This window comes from Protomyctophum parallelum, assembly GCF_964188405.1.
Source record: "Protomyctophum parallelum genome assembly, chromosome: 10".
NCBI lineage: Eukaryota > Metazoa > Chordata > Actinopteri > Myctophiformes > Myctophidae > Protomyctophum > Protomyctophum parallelum.
The window spans coordinates 46,913,674-46,939,671 of NC_139704.1; the positions used below are offsets into that span (position 1 = coordinate 46,913,674).

General features: G+C 43.2%; 2 protein-coding genes and 1 long non-coding RNA gene across 5 annotated transcripts in view; 1 reads left to right on the plus strand and 2 right to left on the minus strand.

Moving 5' to 3' along the window:
• The window catches only part of sgpl1 (sphingosine-1-phosphate lyase 1), a 30,598-nt gene extending 13,254 nt beyond the window's left edge, over positions 1-17,344 (plus strand). For all 3 annotated transcript variants that reach the window (XM_083775368.1, XM_083775367.1, XM_083775369.1), the window contains 11 exons: positions 13-160; positions 4,732-4,811; positions 5,279-5,407; positions 7,248-7,336; positions 7,993-8,101; positions 8,414-8,512; positions 9,066-9,212; positions 11,143-11,381; positions 13,040-13,186; positions 13,652-13,772; positions 14,333-17,344. In XM_083775368.1, the coding sequence (XP_083631494.1) occupies positions 13-160; positions 4,732-4,811; positions 5,279-5,407; positions 7,248-7,336; positions 7,993-8,101; positions 8,414-8,512; positions 9,066-9,212; positions 11,143-11,381; positions 13,040-13,186; positions 13,652-13,772; positions 14,333-14,515 (1,491 nt within the window). In that variant the 3' untranslated portion in view covers positions 14,516-17,344. The remainder of the gene's footprint in view (positions 1-12; positions 161-4,731; positions 4,812-5,278; positions 5,408-7,247; positions 7,337-7,992; positions 8,102-8,413; positions 8,513-9,065; positions 9,213-11,142; positions 11,382-13,039; positions 13,187-13,651; positions 13,773-14,332) is intronic.
• Positions 17,345-17,470: 126 nt separating this feature from the next.
• On the minus strand, positions 17,471-19,278 carry LOC310866070. Its single transcript, XR_014569876.1, has 2 exons — positions 18,243-19,278; positions 17,471-17,973 (listed from the first exon to the last, which is right to left on the minus strand). It is a non-coding gene; the product is annotated as an uncharacterized lncRNA (long non-coding RNA).
• Positions 19,279-20,217: 939 nt separating this feature from the next.
• Positions 20,218-24,116, minus strand: pcbd1 (pterin-4 alpha-carbinolamine dehydratase/dimerization cofactor of hepatocyte nuclear factor 1 alpha). The gene is made up of 4 exons (XM_083775565.1): positions 24,038-24,116; positions 22,381-22,512; positions 21,990-22,070; positions 20,218-21,138 (listed from the first exon to the last, which is right to left on the minus strand). Exons 1-4 carry the CDS (start codon positions 24,038-24,040, stop codon positions 21,046-21,048), a joined length of 309 nt encoding a protein of 102 aa, XP_083631691.1. The 5' UTR covers positions 24,041-24,116; the 3' UTR covers positions 20,218-21,045.
• Between the last annotated feature and the right edge of the window lie 1,882 nt (positions 24,117-25,998).

Sequence of the window (25,998 nt, forward strand, 5' to 3'; positions counted from 1 at the left end):
TGTTCATGGCAGATCCAGACGCAGCTCAACAAGGCCCTGGATGACATGTTGGTGAGCCTCTGCACGCTGAAGGAGGGAATGAGCTACGCCCAACAGCTGCCCTCTGAAGGCCTCTCGCAGAGCCAAGTCCTGGACAAGATCAGGCAGTACCAAACCTTGAGTGAGTTCTTCATCCGCCTCATGGTTTACTTCTTATGGTCCTTATGTCTTAGTCTTAGCCTTAGTGCCAGTTAACCCAATTAGGACTTTCTACAAAATGTCTTCTAACAAAATTCTGACGGTTTTCTAGAAGAAAAAAAACTATGTTCGTATGGATGTGGTTCTCAAACTATTTCATTTCAAGGACCCCCAGTAGTGATCTGTAATTGGCCACCGACCCCCATCTGAACATATGTTATATATTCAAAGATTTGTACACATTTTCACGATTTTGCTAAAATAGCAGGTCTATAAGATCTGTGCCGCGCTACGAGCTTGTAGATCTGTTATGTTTCAACAGCTAAAGTCTAAAATCACGGTTAAAGCCCTTCCAGAGTACAGTTATCGAATTTAACAGTTATCACGCTTTGGCCATGTGGAGTACAGTTATCAAACGCTTTGGCCATGTTGAGTACAGTTATCAAACGCTTTGGCCATGTGGAGTACAGTTATGGAACGGTGCAGACGATTAGGGAATGGGCACAGTTTGAAATGGTTTCTGCACCATGTTGTGCGCAAATGGAAATGCCATTAAAGTGGCTGCCCTACCGGTAGTTAGGTTCAGCCCTGCCATAAAGGGATTTCCTGAATAATAGTCTTAGTAATCAGTTTTGTAACTAGATTCACAGCTCTACAAGGTGCAGAGATTGCTATTTTGGCATCACCATCATATCTATAACAATGTAATATACATCAAAGATGCGAATATAATCCATGTCTAATGGATGAAGCCTTGGCTCCAACCGGAGACCACCAACTGGTTTGCTGCACCGGGCGCAGCCATCACTGAGGCGCGACCAGCTATAGCGTTGGCCACGTACACCCGGGCCAACGGGGAACGCAGAATCCTGCCCGGCCAGGTGCAGCAAACCAGTGCTGACCTCATCGCAGCCACCGCCGCGCCCAGGGCACCCTCCCTCTGACCCGCCCACTGTCCTTTCTCTCATGAAAGAACTACCAGGAGGCTCTCTCTCTGCCGTGTGTGTTCTTGGGGGACAGCAGGCAGTGAGAGGTCTCTAGGCTATGGTTTGCCTCCTGCCTAGTGTCTCCTGCCTATAGTGTCCTCCTACGTCTCACCAGACTGTCCTAGTGTCCTCCTACGTCTCACCAGACTGTCCTAGTGTCCTCCTACGTCTCACCAGACTGTCCTAGTGTCCTCCTACGTCTCACCAGACTGTTCGTCTGTGCGGTGTGCATGCGCCCGCCTTGTCCACACTTAGGCCCTCATTTATCAATTGAGTGTAAAGTGTGCCCCAAATTCGAGTGTATGTTTCGTAGGAACACCCACGTCGCCACGGCATTTATAAAGTGATCGCAAACAGCTGATCCTTCCTTAATTTCGTTCCGACGTTAATAAATGTGACGGATGAAATCTATCTGGCACGCCCTATGAAATCAAGCTTCGCCCTCGTTTTTGCGACATGAACAACTGCAGTACGACCCTGGAAACCATAGTTACATGACGGAAAAAGTAAATACAAACGTTTCCCCCGTAGGCCCGCTTGCCTTGCTGCCCGCCTCACCCCCCCTCTCATACACACACACACACAGACGCACGCACGCACACGCAACTTGCAAGCAACTGTCACTGTATGTTGTTAATTGTATATACAATTATTATATATTATACAAGTGTTTATTCATTTAATATACAACAAGATTAGTGAACGGAAACCTGAACCTGTGATTCTGTGAAGCATTAATTAAATAACATTGCTCACGTCATTGGAATGAGTTTGGACATGCACAGCCCGTGACAAATGCTGTTTTGCAAATAGCTGCATCTCCTCCTCTGCTCCTGTTCTGTCTGTCTCTATCACTGTGCTGGGCCGTCCATGACACCGTGACCATGACACCGTGACCATGCACGTTTATGACAATCTATTTAGATTACCTCGCGAGTCGCTGCAGTGGCTGTGCTGTCAACTGTCAATTATATGAATGTGCTGCCTAAACCGGTGAGGACAAAGCGTACGACAGCTCCCGAACCTAACGTGATTTTTGTCCTGGCTCACGTTCAAGTTCAAGGTTTTGCGGAAATGGTAAATGCCGGCGTGCACCCATATTTTGGCGTACTTACGCCGAGTTGATAAATGAGGGCCTTAGCCTTTACTCTGGTGTATTTGAGTCTTCTCTGCATCTGTGTCGTTGTTGTTGTCTGTTCTATCGAGTCTCTCTTCCTCCCTTCCTCTTGCCCCATATAGAACCCTTTTGTTCTGTATAATTAACTAACCTTATCTTTAACTTAATGTAACCTTCGGCTCGAGCAGAGTGCTCGGCCCCTGCTTATTAATGTGGTTGGAAACCCAGTAAACTACCATACTGTACCAGTAGCAAATAACGGTTGTCTAGAAGAATATAGATCTCCATAGATCATCCTATTTATTCCATGTGATTATTTATTGCATTGTGTATTCTTCTAAGTAAAAAATACCTTGTTGAAATACAGTGAATAAACTACAGTTCACTTCCCAGCCTTGTTGCATCCTTTAATAACCCCTAGACCAAAGGGAATGTAACAGACTCATTGTGTACGTTCTGTAGCTTTAATAACCTCTAGACCAAAGGGAATGTAACAGACTCATTGTGTACGTTCTGTAGCTTTAATAACCTCTAGACCAAAGGGAATGTAACAGACTCATTGTGTACGTTCTGTAGCTTTAATAACCCCTAGACCAAAGGGAATGTAACAGACTCATTGTGTACGTTCTGTAGCTTTAATAACCCCTAGACCAAAGGGAATGTAACAGACTCATTGTGTACGTTCTGTAGCTTTAATAACCTCTAGACCAAAGGGAATGTAACAGACTCATTGTGTACGTTCTGTAGCTTTAATAACCTCTAGACCAAAGAGAATGTAACAGACTCATTGTGTACGTTCTGTAGCTTTAATAACCCCTAGACTAAAGGGAATGTAACAGACTCATTGTGTACGTTCTGTAGCTTTAATAACCCCTAGACTAAAGGGAATGTAACAGACTCATTGTGTACGTTCTGTAGCTTTAATAACCCCTAGACTAAAGGGAATGTAACAGACTCATTGTGTACGTTCTGTAGCTTTAATAACCCCTAGACTAAAGGGAATGTAACAGACTCATTGTGTACGTTCTGCAGCTTTAATAACCCCTAGACCAAAGGGAATGTAACAGACTCATTGTGTACGTTCTGTAGCTTTAATAACCCCCCTAGACCAAAGGGAATGTAACAGACTCATTGTGTACGTTCTGTAGCTTTAATAACCCCTAGACTAAAGGGAATGTAACAGACTCATTGTGTACGTTCTGTAGCTTTAATAACCTCTAGACCAAAGGGAATGTAACAGACTCATTGTGTACGTTCTGTAGCTTTAATAACCCCTAGACTAAAGGGAATGTAACAGACTCATTGTGTACGTTCTGTAGCTTTAATAACCCCCCTAGACTAAAGGGAATGTAACAGACTCATTGTGTACGTTCTGTAGCTTTAATAACCCCTAGACTAAAGGGAATGTAACAGACTCATTGTGTACGTTCTGTAGCTTTAATAACCCCTAGACCAAAGGGAATGTAACAGACTCATTGTGTACGTTCTGTAGCTTTAATAACCCCCCTAGACCAAAGGGAATGTAACAGACTCATTGTCTGTAGCGTGCGTGGTGCCCTCTTGCGGGTGCTGCAACAGAGGTTGCTAACCCCTGTTGTTACCCTGGAGGTCAGCTGTCTCTCCAGCGTCACAGACCTTCCTCAGTTGCCATCCAGACTTTCCTGGAGGTCACTGGTTGGTTGCCCAGGGAGTTCAGTTTGTAAATACATCAAAGATGTGAATATAATCCATTTCTAATGGATGAAGCCTTGGCCTGGAAGAGAAGAGGTCATCAGGTGGTCTCCAACATTCTTAGAGTGTTTCAACCCTCAACCACTCCACGGTCAGCAGTGAGCAGCTGGAACCGTTCCATAGCATTGTGTTATGATCCAGAGAACGTTTTGATATTATGTTTTATACTTTAACCCATTTTGGGCGGGAACCCTTTTTGGTGTTTTAAGCATTATGTTATACTTTAGCTATTGATAAATAGCAGATCTACAAGTCCGAGTTCCGCGCAGTTTTTGAAAAACCGTGAAAATGTGGCGCAAATCTTTGAATATATTATTTCAGAGTGAACGTTTTAAACTCAAATCTTTGCTTCTGAGAGGTTCCTGGAACAACATATTTTCAGATGGGGGTCGGCGGCCAAATACATATAATTTTGGGGGTCCTCGACATGAAAATGTTTGAGAGCGATTGACACATAGAAACGTGTGGTGGAAATGTGGTTTTTCAGAACTGTCAGGATTTAGAAGACATTTGTAGAATCGAGCTCAGGTCTAAACGGTTCAAGTTACTTTAATGTACTTTAAGTCAATGGAGTTGGAAAATATGGAGCCACGTGGAACTCCACATTTGAAGGTCAAATGACATCACAGCGAGCCTACAGTACATGTTTCAATTTGCATACAAATACAATATAACTTTGCGTGACATTAAAATGTGTCTAAAATAATGCGTTTCTTCCAGATGAAGTGAAGTGGGAGACGGGATGTGTTTCAGGAGCAGTGTACTGGGGCGACGAGACGCTTACCAAGCTCCTGGTTAAGGTTTGTGTCTTCGTGTCATTCTTTACAGTTTGTACAGTGCATACACATCTAAATATATAGATCTAAAAATATGATTTATACTCGGGTGCAATGCACACTGTAAATAGTAGATCTACGAGCTTGTGAGCCTGAAACTCGGCACAGCCAAGTATAGTTCAGGCTTTACAGTACCTTCCTCTCTCGTTGTTTTCATCCATGGGCGGCGGTGGCTCAGGGGTAGAGCCTGGATGGTAACCGTAAGGTTGCCAGTTCGAACCCGGGCTCCCCCAGAGTTACTGTCGAAGTGTCCTTGAGCAAGACACTGAACCCCTAATTGCTCCCGATGTGCTAGTTGGTGCCTTGCATGGTTTCAGCTGCAATCAGTGTATGAATGTGTGTGTGAATGGGTGAATGTAATGCACAATCTCTGTAAAGCGCCTTGGATAAAGGCGCTATATAAATGCACCATTTACCATTTATCCATATAGGTATACGGAGACTTTGCGTGGAGCAACCCTCTTCACCCAGACATATTTCCTGGTGTGAGGAAGATGGAGGCAGAGGTTGTAAGAATGAGCTGCACACTTTTCCACGGTGGGCCGAACACCTGTGGAACCGTAAGTTTACAATATTGTCTTTTTCACCATTGACCTGAGATCGGATTCTAAAAAAATCTTCTACATCCTGACAGTTTTCTGAAAAAGCTATGTTTCTATGTCGGTGGTTCTTTGATAAAAAAATAAAAAGCAGACCTACAAGCTCATAGCGCGCCACTGAGCGCTATGAGCTTGTAGATCTGCTATTTTTCAATAGCTAAAGCATAACATAATGCTAACACCAAAAGGGGTTCCCACCCAAAATGGGTTAAAGGGATATTTCACTTTCACACAAAAAACAATTTATCATCTATTCCGGTTTATCTGAACACCTCGGACTGAATACTGATTCAGTATTTAGATGTTTGTTATTCAATTTAACTGCCCCGCCCCCTTCCTATACAAAGCCATTATAACTTCAAACTCCATTTTAACCATGATAGATTCAGCGAAAACACCCATCGTCTTCTTTTCTGGTGACTTGGTTTTTCATTTACTGTTTTCATTTATTTTTTTAAATAGAATGGAATAGAATTGGAAACGAATGAGGACTCCTGGAGGACAGAGGAGACTAAATAATTGAAATAATATCAAATATCTAAATATTGAATAGAGCTACTTAAAAACCTTCTGGGGTGACTGTTCACATTAGCAGAAGTGAAATATCCCTTTAAGCTGTTCAGCAGCATCCAAGACCAAAACGGCAAGACATGCCATCTCAGGGTTTACTTTGGTAGAGGTTTCAGCCACCGGTAATGGTAGTCTCTGTCCCCTCAGGCTATGGAATCTGTAGTTGTGGTCCCATAGTCTGTATAGACAATGAAGTAAATGGATGCTGCTGTTTCTCATGTGTGTGTAGGCAATAAAGTGCAGAAGCGTTAATTGTCTCCACCAGGCCGAAGGCATGGGGAGAGAGTATGTTTTGCACTCCGTCCGTCCGTGTGTCCGTCCGTGTGTCCGTCCGTCCGTTAGCAGCTAATCTCGGCCACCGTTAACCTGGTCGATGCCAAATTTTGCACACACACTCCCTGGATGCCAACGATGAACCTCTGCCCCAAACCTTCCAGAACGGCCTGTTATAGCGCCACCAGGAGGCCGCTTTGTGCAAAACAAGTTTTTGCACAGCACACCTACAGATTTTGTCCACACATCACGCAAATTGGTACACAGTCTCTCTAGAGCCATTCAACCAAACCGGTCTTTCAGATTTCTCACACTCCATCCTGATTGGTTAAGATTGGCTTCCAAAGTTCACAGGAGTGCTCAGTTTCAAACAAAATGCTGCAAATCATGAACGCATCGCGTGATTTCCGTGAAATTGTGCACCCACATTCCCACTAGGCCGAGGACAAAATGCCACATGAACAATTTCAACTCAACCTCAAGGTGGCGCTATAACTGGCCGAAAAGTGTTTTTACCTCTAACTGCACGGATCTGTGGATAACCTGGTGGAGACCTGTGCCCAGAAGGGCACTTTTTCTAGTTACAAAATGATTTCATCAATTGTGTTGGCAGTGACCCATTGGTAGCATGCTAACAGTGACATTAACGGACTGGGACATTTATACAAGTCTGCGGTGTAGATTTGGGTGCGCATATCTCCGAGACTGGAATAGTAAATATTTAACCAATGAAAAGTATAAACAAGTTTGTGACTAAATCATAAAGAATCCATTTGGAACGCAGGTTATTTTTTAAGAAACCGTAGCGGATACAGTCGGGTTCTGCCTGACAGACAGAAGGTGGTGATATAATATATTGCTCACATAAAAATGTCTAATGAAGCCAGCCCAATGACACGGTATGCTCGCAAAAGATGGCGGATGTGATTTGACTGCTTGCTCCTCCTCCTCTTCCCAGGTCACCTCAGGAGGAACCGAGAGCATTCTGATGGCCTGCAAGGCGTACAGAGATATGGCGTACGAGCGCGGTGTCAAGCACCCTGAAATGTAAGATCAGATCAGGTCAAATGTGTTACAAGATATGAGAGTGAACCTGTAGTGTTACGACACGTATCTGGTTTTGCCTGCAGCAGGAAACACAAACATCTAGCGTCAACAAATATGTAGTCTCGTGTAGCCTGACAACTATTCCACAATCTCATATTAAAATACATTTGCGTGACTGTAAAGACGAAACGGAAGTGGCGAGGAGGCTCCACTTCCGCTTTATATTATTACTCGTGACAGCTCTTCCGTTGCTCCCAAACTGTATGATGAAAGCATTTGGAAATTGCGAGAGGCAACAGTCTGGTAACACGAGACTTAACAAATATGTGAACTGATGGTGGTCCATTCGTAGGCGTGAAGAGTGCTAAAATCATTTCAACAGCAGTGGCAGTGGCTCAGGGGTAGAGTGGCCGGATAGTAACAGCAAGGTTGTTAGTTCGAACACGAAGTGTCGTTGAGCAAGACTCTGAACCCCTAATTGCTCCCGATGTGCAGGTTGGTGCCTTGCATGGTTTCCGCCGCCATCGGTGTGTGTGTGAATGGATGAATGTATGTAATGCACAATCTATGTAAAGCACCTTGAATAAAGGCGCTATATAAATGCACCATTTACCATTTACCAACATCATACGTTGTGATGTTCTGTCTTTTCTTAGCCTCGCACCAATGAGTGTCCACGCAGCCTTTGACAAGGCAGCGCACTACTTTGGGATGAAGCTAGTTCACATACCTCTGGACAAGAAGACCATGAAAGTAGATGTGAAGGTAAGAAGGAGCATGATGTGCCCAGTTAATCTGGACTGCTTTTCCTTCAGTAGTCAGTCACGCTGAAAACTATATAAATCTGAGTACAAGGAATTTAGTCTAGCGAGTCTAGCGCTACTAGCAATCTAACCACCAGTGCAGTGTCATAATCCAGCATTGTTTCAGCTGTTGAGCAGTGCAACTGCACAAGGAAAGAAGATATTTATAAACAGAACATGGAGTAAAAATAAGTGTTTGTGTGCCTGTTGTGACATGGCAAAAGGGTTTCATTAAGCAAATGTCTGAAATGATGTCATATTTCTTGATGCTTAGGCAATGAGGAGAGCCATCGGCAAGAACACAGCCATGCTTGTATGTTCTGCGCCCCAGTTTCCTCACGGGGTCATCGACCCTATTGAGGAAGTGGCGAAGGTAAGACGTGAAACATTTCAAAATGTTTTCTGTGAAATAGCCACGAGCTCAAAATCACAGAAGTGGCTGACTCATGTTGGCACGGTGGCACAGTCGGTAGTGACTCATGTTGGCACGGTGGCACAGTCAGTAGTGCTGTCGCCTCACAGTGGCACAGTCGGTAGTGCTGTCGCCTCACAAAAAAACATGCAGTAATCCTGGTCTCTAAACTGCCTCCCCCTGGCCAGCCGGGGCGCCTGATGGAGGGGAAAGGAACAGGTCGGAATAACGTGTTCCTTCCACGCGCTACGTCCAACCAGGGAAACTCAGGTGTAAAGGAGCGATTTGGACACTCGGGCATGAAGGAAGCATGAGTTCAAGTCCGTTGCTCTCCCCTTGTCCCCCATATATGGGGACTAGGTTGGCGGAGGGTGTGTAGAGCCCAGGATCACATTAGATAATTGACACAGGGGTGAAAAATGGGTTACAAAATCGTGGGATAAAAATTATATATAAAAAAAATAAGTGGCTGACTCATGTACACTTTCTTTCCCCCCCTGGTGATCATCTCCAGCTGGCTGTACGCTACAACATCCCTCTTCATGTAGACGCCTGTCTGGGAGGTTTCCTCATTGTCTTCATGGGCAAGGCCGGCTACCACCTAGCACCGTTTGACTTCAGGGTGAAGGGCGTCACCAGTATCTCTGCAGACACCCACAAGGTAAGGAGGGGCTGTCGGTTCCCATCCCATCCTCTGCAGACACCCACAAGGTAAGGAGGGGCTGTCGGTTCCCATCCCATCCTCTGCAGACACCCACAAGGTAAGGAGGGGCTGTCGGTTCCCATCCCATCCTCTGCAGACACCCACAAGGTAAGGAGTGGCTGTCGGTTCCCATCCCATCCTCTGCAGACACCCACAAGGTAAGGAGTGGCTGTCGGTTCCCATCCCATCCTCTGCAGACACCCACAAGGTAAGGAGTGGCTGTCGGTTCCCATCCCGTCCCGTCGAGTCGAACCGCTGCCTCTCCCACACGTACCATCTCTCTGGGCTATAACTTGCACCACCCCTTAACCCTTATTATCCCTAAACTAATTTGCCTTTTCTTTTTTTTTTACTATTTAAAAAAACCTTTTAAAATAGTTCAAATACAAGCACACAATGTCTCGATGTAGATCGACTAGTTGGAACTATTTTAAAATGTTTTTCAAAATAGTAAAAAATAAAAAAAGGCAAATACGTTTAGGGATAATAAGGAATAAGTGTGGTGCAAGATGGAGCCCTCTGTGTGATTTACCTAGTAGATATTCTATTGCATATCATAATTAGCGTACATTCGGCAGACATGGTAGCTAATGTAGCGTTAGCTCTACAACCCGTAGGCCAATGTACAGTATGAGTACAGTGCAGTGAGCTGGTCGTTATTGGAACACGACGACACGCCCATCAGGGTGAAACGGAGCTGAAGGGGTTTATGTTCCAGTAATGACCGGCTCAGTGTACATCCCGCTATCCCACTTATTACATCATGGCATCCTAAAGGAGAAATCGATAATGCGGCACAAGATATTAGTTGCCGTTTCCATAGTGATGTAAACGGAGGCAGAACGGCGGTCTGTTATTGAGAACGGCGGTCTGTTGTTGAGAACGGCGGTCTGTTATTGAGAACGGCGGGGAACGAGGGATAATGAAGTGGGTAAATAAACCCTGACTGGCTGATAAGACAACAACAATGATATACTCACTATTATCCTGCTTCTTACACGCCTGATTAATAAAGCAATTCATACATTGACACAAAATGTCAAGCTAACAATTTTTATTTATAAAAAGAAAAAAAGTTGCCGTAGTTAATCTAGCCCTGGTCCAGTGCTTACAGCGAGTCTCTCACTGACGCCCTGTGGAAGTGCCTTCCACAGCTCTCTAGCGATTTGCGCGAGGCTTTACAATTCCCAGCAAATAAACAAAACAACGTAACTACTCACCGACACAAAGCCTGCTAGTCTATTCTCGAAGCTGGGAAGCGTCTCAGGTCCCCAGCTTCTCTCTAAATGCACTATTTTAGACCTTAAATAAAATGAATCCAACCAGATCGGCGCAGGCAAACCCCGGAAATGCCGTAGTAGAAAAAACATATTCTTGGCGTTGGCGGTCCGGTACATTGCTGTATTAAAATGGCTCAAAGTGCATTTTAGAGAAGCTGGGGACCTGAGACACTTCCCAGCTTCGAGAATAGACTTTTACCTTAAGGTCTAGCAGGCTTTGTGTCGGTGAGTGGTTACGTCGTTTTGTTTATTTGCTGGGAATTGTAAAGCCTCGCACGGGAGTGAGAAAATCACTATTGGGCACAGGGCGTCAGTGAGAGACTCACTGTAAGCACTGGACCAGGGCTATAGTTAATCCTGAAAAACACGCCATTGAGTGATTTATCCAGGTGCGTTCTCTGTCATCGATGGCAACAGGCCATTAAAATAACACACTGGAATTCAGTCGAATTTGAGCATTCAACAAATCGTGTGGAATCATGTCAGAAGGTGATGACAGTGTTCCTGTATCTGCTTGTGTGTGTGTGTGTGTGTGTGTGTGTGTGTGTGTGTGTGTGTGTGTGTGTGTGTGTGTGTGTGTGCGCGTGCCTTCCTTGTGTCCTCCCCAGTACGGCTATGCTCCCAAAGGCTCCTCTGTGATCATGTACAGCGATAAGACGTATCGTCACTACCAGTACTTCGTGGCGCCCGACTGGCAGGGCGGCATCTACGCCTCGCCCTCGGTGGCCGGCTCGCGGCCGGGGGGCATCATCGCAGCCTGCTGGGCAACCATGATGCACATGGGAGAGAACGGCTACGTGGACGCCACGCGCAAGATCATCAGCACCGCACACACCATCAAGACGGAGTAAGGAAGACATTCCTCTTCTCAGTGGCGCTGTGGTGATGAGATATAAGGAGTTGTGACGGTCTATTTAAGTGTCCTTTCAGCTGTCATAGAGCACCGAAGTCCTGGCGTCACTCGCTCATCCCCTCCATTTCCCCCGGTTCACGGAAAGTCATTTCTCTATGGAGAATAACATGGGGTTATCATCTTAAAATCGTTTCATATAAAGCGTTGTGGTCCAAAAATAAACAAGCTGTCTCTGCGTTATTGTCAGGGAGGTGTCTCTGTATCGTTATATTGTCAGGGAGGTGTCTCTGTATCGTTATATTGTCAGGGAGGTGTCTCTGTATCGTTATATTGTCAGGGAGGTGTCTCTGTATCGTTATATTGTCAGGGAGGTGTCTCTGTATCGTTGTATTGTCAGGGAGGTGTCTCTGTATCGTTATATTGTCAGGGAGGTGTCTCTGTATCGTTATATTGTCAGGGAGGTGTCTCTGTATCGTTGTATTGTCAGGGAGGTGTCTCTGTATCGTTATATTGTCAGGGAGGTGTCTCTGTATCGTTGTATTGTCAGGGAGGTGTCTCTGTGTCGTTATATTGTCAGGGAGGTGTCTCTGTATCGTTATATTGTCAGGGAGGTGTCTCTGTGTCGTTATATTGTCAGGGAGGTGTCTCTGTATCGTTATATTGTCAGGGAGGTGTCTCTGTATCGTTATATTATCAGGGAGGTGTCTCTGTATCGTTATATTGTCAGGGAGGTGTCTCTGTATCGTTATATTGTCAGGGAGGTGTCTCTGTGTCGTTATATTGTCAGGGAGGTGTCTCTGTATCGTTATATTGTCAGGGAGGTGTCTCTGTATCGTTATATTGTCAGGGAGGTGTCTCTGTATCGTTATATTGTCAGGGAGGTGTCTCTGTATCGTTATATTGTCAGGGAGGTGTCTCTGTATCGTTGTATTGTCAGGGAGGTGTCTCTGTATTGTTATATTGTCAGGGAGGTGTCTCTGTATCGTTATATTGTCAGGGAGGTGTCTCTGTATCGTTATATTGTCGGGGAGGTGTCTCTGTATCGTTATATTGTCAGGGAGGTGTCTCTGTATCGTTGTATTGTCAGGGAGGTGTCTCTGTATCGTTATATTGTCAGGGAGGTGTCTCTGTATTGTTATATTGTCAGGGAGGTGTCTCTGTATTGTTATATTGTCAGGGAGGTGTCTCTGTGTCGTTATATTGTCAGGGAGGTGTCTCTGTATCGTTTGCGACAGTCAGTCACTCATATATGATACAGTCTGCTTCTAGCGAAAATGTAACTATAATTCAGTAGCAGTAACAATAGCGTTTTCTCTCAGTCAGTTGATTCTTCATATCCATATGAGTAAAACGGCCGGGATGACATGTTTATTTTTCAAACACAGTTCTTATATGAGGCGATCTAAAATCCCCCTATGGGGATTATAACGCAAATAAAAAGTACATGAACCTGTGGATTTGCGTCCTCTACCGATATTGACGTCAGACTTCGGTGCTCTATATTGTTTGTGTAAAGTGCTTTTGTACTGCTTAACCTGCATGATCAGTGTTCTCAGTGATTTAATCAGTATTTTTAACATTTGGAAACTTAATTTTATTGTTTTTGTCCTTTTTGTCTTATTTAAAATGATTCTGCTCTTCTTTCTGTACAGAATGCGCAAGATAGAAGGTCTGTTTGTGTTTGGTGACCCAGAAGTGTCCGTAGTGGCGATGGGCTCGGATGACTTTGACATCTTCCGCCTGTCAAATGCACTGACATTAACGGGTTGGAATCTGAACACGTTACAGTACCCATCCAGGTAGAAATTAATAATAATAATACTGTATTAACCCATTTTGGGTGGGAAACTATGGGAACCCCTTTTGGTGTTTTAAGCATTATGTGATACTTTAGCCATTGAAAAATAGCAGATCTTGTTGAGCTTGCAGGTCTGCTATTTTAGAAAAATCGTGAAAATGTGGCGCAAATCTTTGAATATAATATACGTTTTTAACTCAAAGGTTTGCTTCTGGGGAGGTCCCTGGAACAACATATTTTCAGACGGGAGTCGGCGGCCAAATTTTTTTAATTTTTGGGGTCCTTGACATGGAAAAACCTTGAGAACCACTGACATAGAAAAATAGGGTTTTTCAGAAAACTATCAGGATTTAGAAGACATTTGTAGAATCGTCCTCGGGACTAAATGGGTTAATTTTGATCCAATGTCCTGATGGAATAGTTTACAGCTGTGTGTGTTTCTCCCTTCCTTCCTTCTCCATCGTAGCATCCACATCTGCTGCACGGTCCTCCACACACAGGAGGGAGTGGCCGACCGGTTCATTAGTGACGTCAGGGAGCAGGTGGCCATCATTATGAAGAATCCCAAGGAGAAGACCACGGGAATGGTACGCTACCTCCCTCTTACTGTTATTACTACACTGTAACGCTACTGTACATGCCTCTTAACTACACTGTAACGCTACTGTACAATGAGCCCCTCTTACTACACTGTGTAACTCTGAGCGAATGCAGCCAAAATCGCAGTGCGACACACGATCGAGTGTTGATGTGATCAGTTAGTTAGTTACATTTATACGCTGGGGATTTTACTGTGTGCCAAATCCAGATTACCAGCCAGAACAGCTCATAGCATGGCATGAGTTCTCTTGAGCTATGAGCTTGTAGTTTTTGAAAAATCTTTGAATATAATTTTCTTTCAGAGGGAACGGTTTTAACTCTTTTGCTTCTGGGCGGGGGGGTCCCTGGAACTACATATTTTCAGATGGGGGTCGGCGGCCAAATACATAATAATTCTGGGGCTCCTTGACGTGAAATAGTTTGAGAACGACTGACACAGAATCATGGTTTTTTTCTGAAAACTGTGAAATGATTCAGAAGACCATTTGTAGAATCGTCCTGGGGTAGAAATGTGTTCATCTAACCCTTGCTTGTGTTGCCGTTTCAGGGAGCGATATACGGCATGGCTCAGTCCATCCCAGACAGATCCATGGTGACGGAGATCTCCCAGGGATTCCTGGACTGTCTCTACAACACCGAGCTGCCCGCGGTCCCTCAGAGCGTCCACATGAACGGTAACGGGAAAGTTCACGGTAACGGAAAAGTTCACGGTAACGGCATAGCTCACTGAGAGAGAGAGAGAGAGAGAGAGAGAGAGAGAGAGAGTACCGCCAGCCGGGGAGACCTGGCCCAGTGGCCCGCACGCACAATGCCCCCCCCCCCTCCCTCCCCCGCCGCCCGGGGCAGAAACAATCCCCCTCCTCCCAGTGCTCGACAGTGAGTCGCTGAATAGGTTGCCTTATTTTGCCCCTACGCTAGACGGAACACGTCTGCAAAGAAGACCTTTTTTGAAGCACAAGCCATGTTTTTAAATCAACCTCAAGGGAAATAATCGCACCGACCGACGCCGTTGTCGGGTGGAAACCTTGTATGTCCAATGCTGTTCCTTTTTTATTATTATTTTTGAAAAATAGCGAAAATAACCTAAATCTACACGCGTTGTGAGCTCGTAGGTCTGTTGTTTTCACGTATTTTCTGCGACACACTGTATGATTAAGTAGGCCGTTCGTTGCTTTGGAAGAAAAAAAAGGTAATCTGTGGAGATGCAAGGTTTCTACCCCACGTCGACGATATACTGTTTGTACCTAGACTGTATGACTCACACCTGGTGAATCTGAACCCATTTAGACCTGAGCCCACATCGGTGTCGCCCCATAGCTTTTAACCACTTTAACCATTGTTTTAAACATTAGCTGTTGAAAAACAGCAGATCTACAAGCTTGTAGATCTGCTGTTTTTTGAAAAATCTAGAAAATGTAGTGCAAATCTTTTGAAAATATAATTCTTTCCCAGCTAAAGTTTTTAACTCAAATCTTTGCTTCTGGGGAGGTCCCGGGAACAACATATTTTCAGATGGGTGGTCGGCGGTTCTTAGTTTGAGCACCACTGTCATAGAAACATGGGGTTTTCTGAAAACTGTCGAGATTCAGAAGACATTTTGTAGAATCTGTTCTCAGGTCTAAATGGATTCATCTTATTTTTTAGATTCGTACATGTCATCAATCTGCTTGTCTCTGTTTTGGGACACTGTGTTTTTCCAAAACTCCAGATCTATGAGCTTCCAACACATTGTGAGCTTGTAGATCTGGCATTTTCCACCATGCGACGCCATCGTACGGCAGGATGTCGTGCTTAAGAATATTCATCCATTTCAATGTTAACTTTGTTTTTGAAAATAGATGTTTCATTGTGTATAATATACATCTTATAATCACACAAAATGATTGACTATAACTGGTGTTGGTAACATTACATTCATGTTATACTATATATATATATATATATATATATTATAAGCATTCATCAGACGAATTGAGTCGAGAAAACAAAACACAAGACCACTGTATGTTAGTCAAAAGTGCTCTGCTGCCCTCTACAGGGGACCCTATGTACTGTTCTAGACGGTTCGTCCTGTTGCATTGATCTCACTGATGTTATCAATAATGTCTACTTATTATAATCACTTGAAGGTCTCTGCAAGCGACATTTTTAACATGAACGCACTGTAATGCTTTATTAGTGAAATAATTGTTAATTTGCTTAAAGGACCACTTCACCACTTTTCAACCTAGCTTCATATAATAGGTCCTCACTAATAATCATGAAAAAATGGCGCAATTTTTTTCTACTCTGTCTGTGTCTCATAGGAGGGCTGTGGGCAGTTCAGAAACCGTCCTCCAGTGACATCATCGATGGGGAATACAAGCTAATAGAAACTGCAGGCTTTCTAGTCCTGAAAAGTTGCAATGCGAAGATGGAAGCCATCGTTCTCACGATAATGAAAATCTAAACATTTTTGTAAAAAAAATCGTGTTTAAAAAGAAATCTGCCTAATGATGATGTCACTGGAAGACGGTTTCTAAACTGCCCACAGCCCTACTATGAGACACAGGCGGAGTAGAAAACAATCGTGCCATTTTATCATGATTATTAGTGAGGACCTATTATGTGAAGATAGGTTGAAAAGTGGTGAAGTGGTCCTTTAAAGAGGAAGTTGACTTTATTACTGTGGTTTATAAGCACAACAGAAAATACTTTTCTCCGCGGGTTAATGTACGCATTTTGTGTTGCATCACATGTCTGCCTACTCGGTCCATCTACAGTCGTTTTGCCTTATAGAATAATTAATTATGATGATGATGGGAGAGGTGTTTTAATAATGGGTTACTGATGTCACCGATGGACCAAACTAAAAGCATTTAGAATGAAAGGTTTGTAACCAGGATGGGGAATTTAACATTTTTAAAACACCAGCTAGATTGTATATATATATATTTGTATATATTTTTTAATTGTAACAATAATACTGTAGTTTGTTAAAGGTCTTCGTGGTTGATGGATTAGACAGACATACAGCCACAGCGCTACCTTAACTACTGGTTGGTTAGTAACTTGGTTAACGTTTCCATCCTGGATGTGCACAGGCCTGGTGGTTAGTCCGGCAGTTTGGTATATACCGCTAGTCTTTTTGTATTGGCCTAATATATTGTCTATATACTGTACATACATTACTGAATGTACTTGCTGACCGGCTGTCGCTATTGAGCAATTTTTTTTTGCTTTGTTTATATGTGACCGTACCATTAACAACCTATATAAGGCAAGATTTTCAAAATGTCATCATGCTTTATGTAGCATGTGACATTTCAAACTAGGGGGGTTTTCATGATTCTGAATCCATTCTAAGCATTAGTTTAGCAAAAAATCACTCTGTGGGCCATAGCCACTTGCCCAAAGGGGGTGCAGTACTTAGTTTAGACAGTTTTTGGTTTAGACTAGTCGTTGGTTAGACCAGTCATTAGTCCTACAACTACAACCTATCTCAAACCCTCACCCTAAACCTAACCTCCCACGGGGCAGCACACCTACACCTAACCTTAACCCATGTCTAACCAATGACTAGTCTAAACTAAGTGTGCACCCTGCCCAAATGTGCCCAAATTGTGCTGACCTCATCACATTTGTGATGATGGCTATGACCGTTTTTAGCCCAAGGAGTGTTTTGTGTGCAAAACTAATGCTTGGAGTGTGCAAAACTAATGCTTGGAATGGATTTGGAATCATGAAAACTCCCTAGGATTAATGTATTCTAGGCCAATAAAAAAGACTATATACCAACTTTTGCACTATGGCCAGAGAGAGAGAGAGATTATTGAGTTAAAGAAAAGGGACTATTCAAGTTTTTTTTTTTATCCAGTCTAGTACAGTATATCCAATCCCCTATGTATCGATCATAATGTATTTCTTTCTCCTAAATTACAACTACCTCAGTTTTTCCATGCAAGTGTGTCTCTCATTCAATGTTTAGATATTAAAGGCATTTGACAGCTGTAGATCTCTAGAGTTATGCCTGACTTATACGTAGCTGCCCACCAGAGTCGTGCACCGAACATAGACGCGCTGTAAACTTGTAGATCAGCTATTTTCAGTGTGCAACACTGTGCAACAACTAAGTATAACTCAAGCTTTGTTAGGTTGATAGCAAGACTTAAACGGCACCACTGTGATTAGTATCCACTTAGCATTAGCCTGAGCTAACGTGTTAGGTTTCTGGTCTAGAGGGGCGGGTCGCGGCTGAGATTTGCGCACGCCCTGATTGGATCTCATCGATCTGTCCGTCACCCCCGGCCCCTCCTCTCCCCCCTAGTGCAGCGCTACGTCACATCATTTGGAGCGACGCCCACCCGGAAGGGTTGACTCCCACTTTTAGACCAGAGCGGCCAATGCGTTCCTCCAGGCTTTCAATTTTTGCACCAACAAAAATGAAAGCCTGGTACCGAGGCTAACTTAGCATTAACCAAAAAAAGGTACAGATTTACCTACACAACCCACTGGTTGTTTACAAGGATATGTACGCATTTAAGCATAGCGGTTGTACCATTTTAACTAATACTCTTAACACCAAAATGGCCATTATGTTATCCCCGCTCTTCCAGTTTATTCACCCAATATTGCTTGTTGAAATTAAGCGTTTATGCTTCCCTTATTTGTGCAATAAATAGCCTTTTTCTTCATGGAATGAAAATGGCAAAATATTTTAGAGCGAAGGTATTGGAGCCATATCACAGAATAACGGCTTAACTACCAGGTTAGTGTAATTTTAACATGTGTTGACCACTGGCTGTTCTGTTTTGTTCCTTGTTCTTACTAATTTGGTCAGTTTCTTTGTGTGTTACTTTTTGATTGTACATTGATTATATTCATCTGTGTTGTTTCATAATAAGCAGTTATTAGAATAGTGATGAGGGAATGTACTTGATGTAGAGTTTTAGGGAGTGTATTCGGTGTAAAAGTACACATTTACATCATCCTCTGTGTTCATTTATCCACTCTGTTAGTGTACAAACGAATCCCATGTGCATTTGGTTACATTTGTAGTTAAATGACCACTAAGGATTTTACGGTGAACACTTATCTAGACTGGTCATCAACAGGGCCGTCTTCAGGTCAGCTCCGTCTTTTAAATCAGTGCCTCTTATTATCAAGGATGGACTTGAAAACCCGAGGATACGTTGCACGGCAAAATCAGTGTTCTTTTAACTCTCCGAGTTAAAGGAACACAATGGAATGATGCCATGAGTCCATATCCTTAAATACTGTCTCCTCATGTCTCTACTACTCGTAATGTCTCCTAATGTCTCCTAATGTCCTTATACGGTCTCTTCCTACTGTCTCCTAATAGCCAGCTGTGTGTGAACCTATACTGCTGCAAAAAAAAGAAAAGAAAAAAACATACTTTCAATTTTCTGATGGTTGTTTATTTGCATATACTGTATATCCACAAAGACTGACTTTTGAATGGCTTAAAAATCCCTTTTCAATAAAAACCCATTTTGATGCAAATTCCTCTGATCGTGACAGTGCCTGAGACAACTGCTGCCACACAGCCATTTGTAAGAGAATATTTACATCGTTATGTCGTTACTGTTGTCATTGTAGTCTCCCTCCATGCATCTTCAACCGCTTATCCGTAGTCGGGTCCCGGGGGCAACAGCTCCACCAGTGTGTTCCAGACTTCCTTCTCCAGAGCAACATTAGTGACTTCATCCTGGGGGATCCCGAGACGTTCCAAGGCTAGTGAGTCGATGTGTTTGCTCCAACTGTGCCTTGGTCTGCCCCGGGGTCTCCTCCCAGTGGGACGTGCTGCGAGGACCTCCCTACAGGAAGCATTCATTTCTATACTTTTCAGGGGCTAGGCTAGGGTGATGAGGGCCATTATAGTCAGGGAATATTATCAGAATGTCAAACCGGGGAATACTTTTCTTACAAAGAATTTTCTTCACCAATGTGTTTGTAAAGGTGTCTACTAACACATCCCACATTGGTTTCTATACAGAATCACAAACCCCCTAGTTTGACAGACCCATCACAACACATGCTACTTGAAGTAAAATGTAGAACATTTTGCCATATATTGGTTGTTGATGGTACCCCAACTTTCAGCAGCTGTCAAAAATTCCCCTAGGGTGTTTGAATAGAAACCGATGTGGGATATGTTAGTAGACACCTTTACAAACCCATTGGTGAAGAAAATTCTTGGGCCCTCAAGCTAAATTAACACTCTGGAATTTGATGTGTACTGAGTTCAGTTCTCTATTTTCACGTTCTTTTTACACAGCTCTTTTACGCCTATAAATGTTAAAAGGTCATTATACGGCCAACTTATAATTGGTCCAACACTTCGTATCGAACAACAAACAATGCATTTTTCTACGGAAGAAAAATGCTTCCTTTGGGCAACTGGGTACTAAACTGTGGACAAAAATACAACTTTGACAATGACTTTTATTTCAATAAACAACTGTAACACTTGGAAGAACATTAAGCACAGTGTAAACACAGTGATTATGTCTTAACAGAAAGGCACAGTTTTAGCATTATAAATGCACCTCGTCAGGAAACGTGGAATGGTAGATTGGTTGGTAAGTAAGTAATCATCCAGCATTTTATGTGGTCCTGATTTTTACTTCATAATAGAGAATATTTGAAATGTGCATTTTTTCCTTTGCCTGGTAACTCCAGGCAATAAAACAGGACACCACTGACAAGAACACTTTGGAATTTTAACATCACACCAAATTCATTCAAACACGGTTCTGAACATGACCTACGGTAGCCCCATCTGTGACCTTGCCCAGGGTTAAAAAAATATGGATGGACATTTTTGACCACTTGAATCCTATATACCTTTGAATTAAAATATATCTTTAATTGAATTGTTGACAGTCTACACTTCCCCAAAGGAAAAGCATGTATTTAATTTAGTCTAACCAGGAGGGAGGGATAAAACTTGTCCCCAACGGTGATACAAATGAATGAGGGGGAGGTATCAAAAGCAGGTACGGATAGTCGGATACCCCCATTCCCCCAGAAAAGCAAACCCCATCACTGAACCTCGGCCCACTAAGCTACAGTGATGGATCAGATCACAGATGGGGGGGGGGGGGGGCTGGACCAACAACGGATACTATATGCAGTCTTTGGATTATGTTGAGTCTCGTGGTCCAAACGGTTGAACCATCGGTGAAGCAGAGCACTCAGGAAGGATCCCCCCCTAGCTGCTGAAAGCACCTGAGCCAGGCCAGCCAGGCCGGCCGGGCCTCAGAGGAGCGATGCTTGGTCTATGAAGGTGGCCAGGGTGATGTCGCGCTGGGACAGTCCCCCGCACTCGTGTGTGCTGAGTGTAATCTGGACCTGTTGGAGCATTTAAAGTGGTATGAGGGGATTTGAGAGAGGGCTCAAATACAGTGTGAAGTGCAAAACATAGAGAGGAAAACAATGCAATCGGAAGGAAGGATTAGTATTATCTATTGGCCACAGGGGTCAGGGTGTATAACCCCCCCTTATACAACAGGCCACACATACATTATGGTGAAATATTATTAATTTGCTGTTGCAAAATATGACAAGGTATTGGTTACTGTATAATATGCTAATTACTAGGGATGTCCCGATACACTTTCGTTCCCGATCCAATACCATAATTTCTGTGTTAGCCGATACCAGTGTTGTGATCTAAAAACTAAATGAAAACTAAGCTATGATGACTAAAACTAAGACTAAATATATTGACAATTTCGTTGACAAATAAAAACTAGACTAAAATGTTAGGAAGGGAGTAGGGACTATAGTGGACAATAGATCCAGTATAAGTCAGTTTACAATTAGTTGCATGCTGGAAATAGCCGATCTACAAGCTCACAACGCTTCGTGCTGCGACGCGTTGTGGGCTTGTAGATCAGCTACTTTCAGCAAGTAAAAAGAAAACTGTCATTACGACGCCATCAAGGCCCGCCAAAATACATTTTGTTCGACTAAAATCTTATGATATGTAGTCGACTAAAACTAGACTAAACACTAAAACACTCCAGGTGACTAAAATGTCACTGAAACTAAATAAAAACTATTCAAGAGACTATGACTAAAACTAAAATTCAAAAGTTGCTGCCAAAAATAACACTGTTGCCAAGTTCACACTGGTTTATGACAGACAGGCAGACCATGCAGACAAAGCTACGTCTAACACAGATGAAAATGTACAGTACCTTATTGTAGACATTAAACCACTCTGGATGGTGGTCCATCTTCTCGGCTTGTAGAGCAACCCTTGACATGAAGCCAAAAGCCTATAAAAGACAGGGAGAGTATATTCCAATGTTAATTATCAGACTGCACCAGCCTGATATGTTAGACTAGATATTGACACCACCACACATGGGGGTGCATACTTAGTTTAGACTAGTAGTCATTGGTTAGACATGGGTTAAGGTTAGGTTTAGGTGTGCTGCCCCGTGGGAGGTTAGGGTGAGGGTTTGAGATAGGTTGTAGTTGTAGTTGACTGGTCTAACAATTGACTAGTCTAAACCAAAAACTGTCTAAACTAAGTACTGCACCCCCCCCCCCACACACACACACACACATGTACAGAAGAGGTACCTGATTGAAATCCTTAAAGATGAACTCTTTGTAAATGGCATCTCTTCCCCCGACCTCCACCCACTGGGCATTGCGTAACAGTGGGAGGAGGTGGGCTCTCTCCTCCTCCGTCAAACCCTGGATCTTTCCGGCCTGAGGAAAACAGAAATCAGAAATCATGCTCAGCTTATGATTGATTGATTGAAATATTTATTAACAGTTTACAAAATTACAGTACATTTCAAGCACAAACTCAATACAAAGACTGTTAACTGTGAGTGGACGACCCAATTAGGCATTACACTTGTTTACAACAGAGTCCACCTTGTTCAATTCATCAAAACATTTAGAGACATACAAATAGACACTTCTATATAGTTAAAGAACAGAACAGGAATTCATCATAAAGGAAGCAAAAAGGGAAAAGATACATATACAGTGAGGGGAAAAGGGGGGGGGGGGTGGGGGGGGATTCAGATTTTATACCAATTTGAATGGCGGGGGGGCAGTTTCACAAACACAAACTGTGATTGGTTGCAGAGGAGGAACCCATCTGGAAACAATAACATGCTAACATTCCTGGGGCCTTTTTCTCTCTCCCCCCCCCCCCCCCCCAAAGGGTCTCTTACTTAAGACTTAAGTCACATGGAACGTCTAATCGTGAGTTGTGACACACATGACAAAGTTATCATAATTATGATTGGAAAATCCTATTCAGAAGTCTGTGAGGGAGGCACATGATGTCACATCTCTTCAATTCTGAAATATTCATAAATATATAGGCATATGAATAGCTCATATCCAGAGCGACTTACAAAGTGCAACATCAGACTAAAATAAAATGGCACGATGAACTCTATTAGTCAATACAGGCCAGGGGTCAGGTAAGCAGAGTCAGTGCAAAGAGAATGACAAATACACAGACTTGGATGCTGTGCCAACATAACAGACACAGTGCAAACAGATGTCACAACCGAAACCTGTCCCCCCCTCCCCTCCCCTCCCCTGTCCCCCTGCCCTGATAGAGGGGACACAATGACATCATCAACAGGTATCATAGCAACAGGCTAATCTGCTGTATCAGTGGAGCGTGACAGCCTGGCAGGACAGACAATAAGAGCATATCAGTGATAATCAGTCATACAATGGCTGGTTGTGAATTGACCATTGATTCATAGGACAAAAGGTACCAACAGGAACATTTAACGTTACAATGGAGTTTTACTTGCAAAAAGACAGCGACCATTTTAACCCACACATGGTTAAAAGTTAAATCTCACACAGTCAGGCATGCCTACATTATCCTCCCTGTGTTTAAATTAAGCATTTCATGCTGTCAACAAGTACACACTACTATTCACGATGATAGCAAGATTGTCATTGATTGAAATATTTATTAACAATTTGCAGAATTACAGTACATTTCAAGCACAACTCAATACAAAGACTGTTAACTGTGAGTGGACGACCCAATAAATAAAGCATTACACTTGTTTACAAGAAGGGTCCACCTTGTTCAATTCATCAAAACATTTATCTAGACGTACAAATAGACACTTCTATATATATATATATATATAGCCAAAGAACAGAACAGGAATTCCATCATGACAATTTGCAATACAAATATTGCAGTTGTGATGAACAGATGTTGTGCTTCTCTCAGGCACCGACTCACCATGTCTGTCTGTCTCCTGTTGAATGCTCAGTGGAGGGAGGGTAGTGGTCTGCTGCTGCCTGTGTTCTGGAGCTCCTGTCTGCCGAGCAGCCGAAGCACCGAAAATAGCCGATCTGCAAGCCCACGACGCGTCGAGCAAGCGACGCGCCGTGGGCTTGTAGATCGGCTATTTTCGGCGCGCGCGTCGCCGTCATACGACGGAGCATAGCATACGATTGGATTTGTTTTTTAGCTGCCCGAATTAGTGCCTGAATAGAAGTCCTCGCTGGCCGCTGACTGCAGGCAGCAGCAGAGTGGTAGTGGTGGTGGTGGGTGGTCGTGACCAGTCCACTGACCCTCCCCTCTTTATCGTGACTCGTGATTCTGACTTCTCCTCCATTCGTTTGCGCCCAGATTCGTAAGTTGTGTTTGTGGCTGGCTGGCCCCTGTAACCAAAATAAAGTGATGTAATTGTTCACTATCTTTTTCAAACAAAATTCTAGCCACATGACGCTCCTATAGACCGATTCCGTACCGGTTTCATGGTCGCAGCCTACGTATTTCCTGTAGGCGGATCCGCCATAGCTGCGGGGGAGATCAGCACGTCTTTCATTACAGTGAATGTAAAGTGTCTTGTTTTCGTTGGCTCACGTTACGCTAATTGATAACTCTATAACGTTACAAAGATGCCCAAAAAATCGGGACGAACGTGTGCAGTTCATGGCTGCTCCAACAGTAGTGGCAAAATCCAACTCTGGAAAGAAACTGAATGTCAAAAACACAAACCTCTACATCATGAAGATTGTCCATGCCAAAAGCCATACGGTTTGCACAGATTCCCTGGGCGTGCAGAGGACAATGACGTGCGCCAGATGTGGATCAAAAACATCAACATAAAGGACTTTGTTCCCACAAAGAACAGCACGGTAACTTTTGGATACTTTTTGTTAGTTATACCATTAATGCTAGCATGCAGCCCCCATTGAGGAGTGAAATGTTATCTCAACTAGTTCATCATTGTTAGTAAATAAGTCACCTGTGGCTTGACATTATTGTGATTAAATACTAGGCTATTTGGACAAACTATGACAGTCTAATGAACACAAATACTGCAGGACACAGTTGTATGGTAGGGTTCTACACATAAACAAACTTCATGGAAAGTTGGAAACATCTGGGTCTAAATTAGACCCAAGTAGTGAGTCACAACAGTGGCTGAATGTTGACAATCTAGTCTACCCCCTATGAAATGGTGCAAAGCAATGTACGTCCACTCTATGAAATGGCTATGCCACCATTTAGTGGACAGTATTTTCTGAATCAGAATAAATCTTTATCACATCACAAGGTGGGTAAAATTATTAGTTGAGAAGGCGTTTTTGCAGTCAAAATAGAGGCATAAAGTGCATAATATAACTAATTGCATAACATGATACATGAAACCATTTAGTGGACAGTATTTTCTAAATCAGAATAAATCTTTATCACATCACAAGGTGGGTAAAATTATTAGTTGAGAAGGCGTTTTTGCAGTCAAGATAGAGGCATAAAGTGCATAATATAACTAAATTGCATAACATGAAACCATTTAGTGGACAGTATTTTAATGCATTATGAGTTATATCTGGTAGCCTACCAGTATTTACTATTCATCCTAATTATTCTATCTTTAGGTGTGTGGAGTACACTTCCCAGATGGGAGGCCAACAAAAGAACACCCGTATCCAGTTCTGCAACTAGGATATAAACATGTACGTTTGATTCTCCCCTTCAAATTGACAGTTTGATGTGATTGTTTTTGGTTCAACAGATTAGGTTTATTTTGAATAAAACAATAACTTGTAGTGCATCGTTTCTTTTCCTTTCACAGGGGAGAATGACATCTGGTAGAGCCCCCCCTAAGAGAAGAGGCCTTCGGTCATCAAGCAGCAGCAGCACACAAAACGCAACAACATCAACAACAACAGAATTAAACGCAACAA